At 43.5% G+C, this 9298-nt stretch overlaps 2 protein-coding genes across 2 annotated transcripts in view; both read right to left on the bottom strand.

Annotated features, from left to right (window-relative positions):
* The window catches only part of LOC122562925, a 105914-nt gene that overhangs the window by 20631 nt on the left and 75985 nt on the right, over nt 1–9298 (bottom strand). The gene's annotated exons all lie outside the window — the stretch shown is intronic.
* The window catches only part of LOC122563082 (CXADR-like membrane protein), an 11903-nt gene continuing 7033 nt past the window's right edge, over nt 4429–9298 (bottom strand). The window contains exon 4 of the mRNA XM_043716491.1: nt 4429–4506. Coding sequence (XP_043572426.1) covers nt 4487–4506 — 20 coding nt within the window. The 3' untranslated portion in view covers nt 4429–4486. The remainder of the gene's footprint in view (nt 4507–9298) is intronic.

A 9298-nucleotide genomic window follows, 5' to 3' on the forward strand; every position in this document is an offset into this window, starting at 1 on the left:
TCGCAGCTTTAAAACCCACAAAAACTCAGCAGCTGCCGGTCTGCCCACGTGACTGGGAGATAGGAGACAGAGGACAGATAGAATCCACACTAGACCAACATTACCCATGACTCATGGACCAAAACTCCGGAATTAATTAAATATGGAAACCTATCTCCTAATCACATCAAGAGACTGACTGAAACACACACATACCCATCGATACGGAGCCATTCTGACACAAAGGACAGGCATCCACCAGACAGGAACGGACAGACCAATACACACCAACACCCCAAGGGAACAAAGGGGGGTGCTAGCCCCTGCCCTCACAGAGAGAGACAAGCAGATAATACCCGGACCCGTTTTACATAAACCAATTAGCACCCTATTGTGCGTGCCCTGCAACTCTCCTGGGATGGCAGGAAACAGCCTATTCGCACCTACTCCAGTGATGATGGGGAACTATCATCCCATTCATCCTCAAATCCCACACATCCTGACGACTAAAAGTATATAATATGTAGCTGTGCGCGGGAACAGCAGAGCAGCCAAGATTCGGACCTCGGTTGACCTCCGCCGGCATTACTGCAGTAATAAACGTTACCGATTGTTGAACCGCACTCTGGGCTTGGACTGATATCATTTCATCCGCGCTAACACCACCAAACCAAATTTGTATCGAATTGGCAAGCTGACCCAGAATCCCATGTGATCTAACTTTACTGATTAGTCTACCCTGTGGAACCCTGTCATTAATGCCTGTGTAGACAATGTGTACTGCTGTGCTGTCACCACTCGTTTTGCTTACTTTATTAAATGTCTCAATCAGGTTTGGTCAGCACAATTTCACAAATCTCAGAGTTACTTTATTTCCTGAATCTGAGAGTTGATGTGCTCCATTTGGGTTTATTTAAGGGTTTGGGCTTGTAACTACAACCCAGATATCCCACTTGTTTAAGACCAGGGGTTTCACATGGGGGCTGTCACTTGCTGATATTGGCAGTGGTCACACTCACCCTCTTGGGGTTGGTTTTTGAACTTTCAAACTAATATGAAACCTCATCTCCAGACACAGATCCTGCCAGCGATTTTCCATCTCCTGAACCGTAAAGATCCATGAGGTAGATACAATGGGGTTTCCAATCTCCAAAGAGTACAAACAACATGGCTGAGGTTGGTTTTAAGGAAATCATTTCTACAACAATTAAACTGTTAATGTTTTAGCTGTTGTTCTTTAATGGCCAGCTTTTGTTGCCCATTCCTAATTACCCCTGACTGAGAGGCTTTCTAGACCATTTGAAGAGGGCAGTTAGGAACAAATCACGTTGCTGGAGGCCCATGTAGAGCAGATTTCAGGGAAATTGGCCCAATAGGTTAGAGATCACAAAACACAGCTTGAAGTGAAATTGACAAAGAGTATGCAAGCAATATGGCTGAAAGAGAAATTGACTAGGCTGCCACAGAACTGACAGTCTGCACAGTTAGATCAGATTTCTCTTCCCAGAGCTGGGGATGAGACCAGCTTTATAGTAATGCTACACAATGACACTGAGTAAGAAATGGGAAACTACAATGTATCTGGAAATGGAGTAATCTAGTTACAAGGATGCTAATTGGAAAACAGTTATCACATGAATGTCTTGTTCCTTCACACAATGCAACATCCTGACAGTAACAATGGTTCCATTCCTCTTCACAGGTAGATGTTAATGTCTCTTCTGAAGTGATGAGGTGCTTCCATTCTGGAGCATGTCCTTGCTGGTGCCTTTCTGTCTGACCTGCTCTTTGTGTGGCTTTGGTATTGCTGGGTTGTGAAACTGCCCTTAAGGCTTTGAAATATATGTGGTGCTCTGTCATGTCCGTGGGATCTTAAAGCGTATTCCCTTGTCTCTGCTGTCTGATTCGGCTTGTGAGCTGCTTGGGAATTCTGGGTGTTCTGATACAGTTTGGCCAATTTTGCTTTAGTGGGCCTATCGTGGGTTAGCAAATCTTTTCCCACAACAGACCTGGAAAGGGCGGCGGATTTCCTTCCCTAAAGGACATTGATGAATCAGATGGGTTTTGGTACTTTACAGAATCTGAGGAGATCCCAAAATCCCTCCCATCCTGTGAGTTACTGAGTTGATGGAAACAAACAGTTGGAATGCAGCAATATCTAGAAGTTAATTTGCAGCAGCCAACAGCATTGAAATAATTCTCTCAAAAATCTGATTGTTTTTAGTAACATTGATTGAGGAATGAATGCTTGCTCGAACACCAGGAGAACCTCTATTCTGTAAATAGTTTACATATGGTGCCATTCCTAAAGGGGGAACAGGTTCTCAGTTTATCACCTCATCGACACTGTCTCACCTGCCACAGCACAGCATTACTTCTCTCTGCTGGGCAGTGGGATCCAGCTGAATCTTAACCCCGAAGGGGAACTGGAACCCCCAACATGCTGCCATCAGAAGTGAGAGTGCAGCCACATGAGCTGCTGCTGATAGTTCCAAATACAGTTCCCGGGTGTCACTTCGACTTGATGCTGACTTGCTTCTTCTCTGACAGCTCAAACAGATCATATCAGGAAATGGCTGCAGGCAATATTTACAGATATTTCATTGTACAACTGATCTCCACTCTATCCCCAATATCTGTCCAAACTCTGGACACAACAGTCACATACTGAATTTAAAATTCCATCTGTTAGAAAAATGCAAATTCTCCATCAATCAAATGCTGCTTTAATTTTGCAGGGATTTTTGGAGTTGTTGCATGCTGTGGGTAGTATTTTATGAACCTGCTCATTTTCAAAGTACAGTGTAAACCATTGGCTTTATTCAGAACTGACAATGAAACAAATGGAGTCCATTTTATCAATTACAGTTTTCCAGAGAGAGATAATAAACAAACATTGTTTACATCACACTTACTGATGCTGTTGGTCTGTATCCTGTAACAGCAGACTCTATCTGTGATGCAGAATGATCCTTCTTTCTCTCTTTATTGTTGCTGTTCCTGTGGATCCAATGATCTTTTGTCATCTCACCATTTCTGTTCATAGCCATTATGTCCCTAATTTCCCATCAGAGCCCATGTCTATTACAAAGCCCTTATTAGCCCTAACCCTCCCCATGTGAATGACAAAGTGACAGTGACTTGGGATAACCCACCTCTTGTTGTTCTCTGGTGCCTCCTATGTTCATGAGAGCCCCAGAAAGGGGGATTCGATGCTGTGTTTCCTCTTTAGATCTGACAAGGCTCAGGTTTCTGTGTTTAAATGTTTATTAATATCTGCATGGGAGCTGTACATACCAACAACTGCTGAACAGATCAATTCATTCGAATAGCAACAAATATATTTTATTATTTTAACAGACAACAAGGTTTCGTCCAATCAAACATTTACACACTAACTCACTTGCCTCTCTACCCAAAGACATTTACATTGTCTTCATTCCAGATTAGGATGGCATGGTGGCACAGTGGTTAGCACTGCTGCCTCACTGCACCAGAGACCCAGGTTCAATTCCCGCCTCAGGCGACTGACTCTGTGGAGTTTGTACATTCACCCTGTGTCTGTGTGGGTTTTCTCCCACAGTCCAAAAATGTGCAGGTTAGGTGAATTGGCCAGGCTAAATTGCCTGTAGTGTTTAGTGCAGGGGTAAACATAGGGGAATGGGTCTGGGTGGGTGCGCTTCTGTGGGTCGGTGTGGACTTGTTGGGCCGAAGGGTCCTGTTTCCACACTGTAAGTAATCTAATCTTAAAAAAGGACACAGGACTATATTATCCAATGAGATTTAAACGAGGACAGGGTGAACAGCCAAGGTCTTTTTACTCTCTGGGTGTGTCCAGAACTAGAGGGCATAGGTTGATGGTAAGAGGTAAAAGATTTCAAAAGGACCTGAGGAGTAAGTTTTTCATACAGAGGGTTGTGTGTGTATGAAACGAGCTGCCAGAGGAAGTGATAGAGGTTGGGTTTGTGAGTTTCGGTTCTTATGAAGAAGCAGCGCTTCGAAAGCTGGTGCCTCCAAACAAACCTGTTGGATTATAACCTGGTGTTGTGTGATTTTTAACTTTGTCCACCCCATTCCAACACCAGCACCTCCAAATCTTGAATATGCTCAAGGCTGGAGTAGGCCATTCAGCCCCTCGAGGCTCCTTCAACATTCACCTGGATCAGAGCAGATCTTCTACCTGAATACCATTTTTCTAGCACTCCAACCTCCCCCCCACCCATGTCCCTCCCTATCTTTAATACCCAGAACACTATTGATCTCTGTTTTGAATATACTCAAGGCTGGAGCCCCCAGAGCTCTCTGGGGCAGAGAATTCCAACAAACCATCACCCTCTGAGTGAAGAAATTCCTGCTCATCTCAGTCCCAAATGGTCAACCCATTCTTCTCAAACTGTGTCTCTTGCTTCGAAACCCCTCCACCCAGGGCCACCACATTGATGTTTTCGCGTAAACATCGTGACTGAAACAGAACAAATCACCAGGAGAGTGAAGAGTACCCAGCGTATCACATCCCAGGCAACGTAACTGTGTAAAACAGAAGAAATACAAAATCATTTGAAGGAAACAAAACTGCTTGATGTTTCAAACATTTATCCCCTGTTTACACTGCAGTGCATTGTAGCAAAGTAAAGCAGCACAGCTCAGGGAGTAATGTGGGAAACTTAAATTACAGTTTAATTTATTACTGACATGTACAACAGATAACGATCAAATGAGACACATTTCAATTGCACATCTTTTTCTTTTAATCATTCATGGGATGAGGACGTCACTGGCTAGGCCAGCATGTGTTGTCCATCCCTAATTACCCAGAGGGCACTTAAGAGTGAACCTCATTGCTGTTGGTCTGGAGTCACATGTATTCCAGACCAGGTAAGGAAGGCAGTTTCCTTCCCTGAAGGACATGGATTCATGGCCATTGGTAGACTCTTAATCCCAGATATTTATTGAATTCAAATTCCACCATCTGCCACAGCAGAATTTGAATCCAGTCCAGCAATAGTACCACAAAATCATCACTACCCCACTGCCTCCTATAATGGTATTTATACCTGATGAGGCAGTCTTTCTGTTAGCTCCTGTCAGATGTAGACAAGGCGTGGCTATTGTAGTCCTGACAAATCGACAGATGTTCAGAACAGCTTCTGGTCTAAATGCATCTTACAGCCACAGATATGAACAACAGATAAAGGTCAAATGAAACAAGTTTCAGTGATATGTCCTGAAATGTTCAACGTGTGGATTATCACATTAAATGGTTGGACATTTGCAGGAGCACTGCAGTCTGGTGTAATATTCCAGTGGGTGAGATGTCTCTTCAGTCAGTGAGGAACTCAGAATATCATCATCCCACACTGCTCCTGCACCTTCTAGCAGGCCAGTCTTATCCAGCTGGAACCAGACAGCCTTCCACCCCCTCAGTTTGGGAATAATGTATAAGATGAAAGAATGAAGAAGGAGAAAATGACAGAGAATGTGATGTCCAATAATTCTCCAGAACATCCTGGCTTAAAAAAGCTGTCATTGCTGGTCTTTGATAAATACCGTGAGCTGAGATAAATAATGAAGTATTGAATTTTAATGCTGAAAACTGCACCTGAATCTGGGAGGTTGCAAACAGAAAGTTGGTACTTCCTGTTATGAATTTCCAATTAGATAAATAACAACATTGTAAGAAAGGCAATGGAAGTTCAGAACTAGAGGCATAAGAATAAGAACTTGGAGCAGGAGTAGGCCATCCGGCCCTTCGAGCCTGCTCCTCCATTCAATAAGATCATGGCTGATCTTTTCATGGTCTCTGTTCCAGTCACCCGCCCTCTCACCATCCCCTTAATTCCTTTATTGTTCAAAATAATCTGTCTTAGCTTTAAAACCATTCACTGAAGGAGCGTCAACTACTTCACTGGGCAGGGAATTCCATCAATTCACAACCCTCTGGGTGAAGAAATTCCTTCTTAATTCAATCCTAAATCTGCTGCCCATCATTTTGAGTATGTCCTTGTTTCACCTGCCAGTGGAAATATCCTCTCCACAACTCTCTTATCTACTCCCTTCATAATTTTATATCTTTTGGTAAAATCCTCTTTCATTCTTCTGAATTCCAATGAATATAATCCCAGCCTACTCAGTCTCTTTCATAAGCCAACCCCCTGAACTCCTGAATCAACCTGGTGAACCTCTTCCGCAGTCCCTCCAATGCCAGTGTATCCTTTCTCAAGTATGGAGACCAAAACTGTACCCTGTACTCCAGGTGAGGCCTCACCAGCACCTGATACAGCTGCAATAGAACCTCTCTGCTTTTAAATTCAATCCCTTTAGCAATGAAGGACAAAATTCCATTTGCCTTCCTAATTACCTGATGTACCTGCAGACTAACCGTCTGTGATTCATGCACAAGAACACCCAGGTCCTTCTGCATAGCAGCATGATGCAACTTTTTACCGTTCAAGTAATAGTCCTTGTTACTGATTCTCCTACCCAAATGTATGACTTCACAATTATTAAAAATGTATTCCATCTGCCAGACCTTTGCCAATCACATAAGGTATCTATGTTCCTCTGCAAAGTTTCACAGTCCTCTGCACACTTTGCTCTGCCACTCACCTTAGTGTCATCTGCAAACTTTGACCCCATACATGAGATGCCCAACTCCAAATTATCTATATAATTTGTAAATAATTGTGGTCCCAACATTGATCCCTGAGGCACACAAGTAGTTACTGATTGTCAACTAGAATAGCATTCATTTATCCTCACTCTTTGCTTCCTGTTAGTTAACCAATCCTCTATCCTCTAATACTTTACCCATAATGCCATGCATCTTTATCATATGCAGCAACCTCTTCTGTAGCACCTTATCAAAGGCTTTTTTGAAATCCAGGTACACTACATCTACTGGGTCCCCACTGTCCATAGTGCTCATAATATCTCCATAGAATTCCAAAAGGTTAGTTAAGCATAACCTGCCCTTCATGAACCCACGCTGCGATTGCCTAACAGGACAATTTCTATCGAGATTTCTTGTTATTTCTTCTTTGATAATGGGCTCAAGCAACTTCCCCATGACAGGTTCAGCTAACCAGTCTATAATTCCCCATCTTTTGTCTACTGTCCTTTTTAAACAGTGGCGTCATATTTGCTGTTTTCCAATCTGCTGGAACTGCCCCAGTCTCCAGCGAATTTTGGAAAATCACCACAAGTGCACTTGTTATTTCTCTCACCATCTCTTTTAGCACCCAGGGATGCATTCCATCAGGGCCAGGAGGCTTATCTGTTCTTAGCTCCATTAGCTTGCCCAACACTAGCTCTTCCATAATAATGATTGTTCCCAGGGCCTCACCTACCTCCATCTCTTTGTCAGTTACTGGTATGTTATTTGTGTCCTCCACTGTGAAGACTGACACAAATTTCCCTTTCCCCCAACTCGCTAGTTGAAAGTCCTAGTGAACACAGTGTTTCTTTTTTGCTCGAACACTGGTCCAGATCGGTTCAGGTGGAGACCGTCCCATCAGTGCAGGTCCTTCCTGTTCCAAAGCTGATGCCAATGCCCCATGAATGGAACTCCTCTTTCCCGCACCACTCCTTTAGCCACATGTTTACTTCCCTAATTTTCTTATCCCAAAGCCAATTTGCACATGATTTGGGTAGTAATCTAGAGATGAAAACCCTCGAGAACCTGTTCCTTCATTTCGTTCCTAGTGGTTGATAATACTCAGACAGGTAATAGCCTTGCCTATGTTGTTGGAGGACAATAACTGGACCCTCCCCCTCCCACTCCAAATCCTTTCAAGCTGGTCAGAGATGTCTGCACCCTGGCAGCAGGCTGACAACACACCATACGGGATTCCGGATCAGTCTTGCAAAGGATGCTATCTATCCCACTAATTATAGAATCCCCTATAACGACCACTTGTCTTTTAGCTCTCCCCCCTCTTGAATGGCCTTCTGCACCATGGTGCTGTGGTCAGCTAGTTCATCATCCCCACAGCCCTTTTCCTCATCCACACCGGGAGCAAGCATCTCATACCTGTTGGAAAAGGTTAAAAGCTGAGACTCCTTCATTCCTGAACTCAGAATCCCCCTACCTGCCTCACTCAACACACCCTTTTGCCCCTGATCACAGATTTGAATTACTTAATCTACCAGGTGCGACTGCCTCCTGAAACAAAGGGACCTACGGGGCATCTTTTTCACAGAGAGTGGTGCATTATGGAATGAGCTGCCAGAGAAAGTGGTGGAGGCTGGGACAATTATGACATTTAAAAGGCATCTGGATGGGTATATGCACAGGAAGGTTTTAGAGGGATATGGGTCAAGAATTAGTCAATGGGATTAGATTAGTTTAGGATATCTGGTCAGTATGGATGAGTTGAACAAAAGTGTCTGTTTCCACACATATATCTCTATGACTGTTTGACTCTATAATTGCGCTGTACACAATCATCCACCATTTCCATTTTGATAAATCATAGTCTGAAATGGAAAATTATTGGAATCCTTTATGCTAAATCACTTATTCTCACTTGGAATCAATGAAATATTGACAATGAAAATGGCCTACCTTTTAGTGACAGACTTAGATTCTGAAGGTGTTGTTGTTGTTCGTGACGTTGTTGGCGAAATTGTTGAGGAATTGTCACAAAAATATTCCTCTCCTATTGAGACATAAGAAAATATTCAGTTTCATCTGAGTCTCACTTGCAGACAACCGAAGAGCTCTCCTCACCAATGGAACCTCACGGCTTGTTGTGAACATTGAAATTTATTGAATTAATTTCTCTTTAACCTCCCCCCACCCCCGACCTCTGTCGAGAATTATGTGGTAGTGACCTACCTTGAACATAATTTGTGTTGTGTTCCTCGCCTGGACATTGATGCGACTGCATTCTTATTAAAATATTTGAAATGCTGAGGTTGGTGGGACTGTATTCCTGAGGTCCCCTTTCTCATCCTTGTCAAACATAAAGGAATGTTCCAGACACTGAGCTGGTCACTCTCCCCGCTGGACAATGTATTCCTTGGGGGATCCAATAGTCTCTCCTGTTATATCCTGTGATTGCTGGGTGACCTTTCAATGTGGTTTGGATTTTTGCCTCCACCATGGTATTTCTACCTAAAAAGGCTGGAGTTATGTTTGCTCCTTAAATATGAGTAGGCAAGCAGGAGGCTGGAATGACACAGCAAGCCAGGCAGCATCAGGAGGTGGAGAAGTCAATGTTTTGAGTGTAACCCTTCTTCAGGGCTGGGGGTGGGGTGAGGGGAGCCACGGATAAAGGGGATGGGATGATATAAGAGTGTTTTGGGTGGGGAGAGGGGG

Source organism: Chiloscyllium plagiosum, chromosome 26, assembly GCF_004010195.1.
Source record: "Chiloscyllium plagiosum isolate BGI_BamShark_2017 chromosome 26, ASM401019v2, whole genome shotgun sequence".
NCBI classification, from domain to species: domain Eukaryota; kingdom Metazoa; phylum Chordata; class Chondrichthyes; order Orectolobiformes; family Hemiscylliidae; genus Chiloscyllium; species Chiloscyllium plagiosum.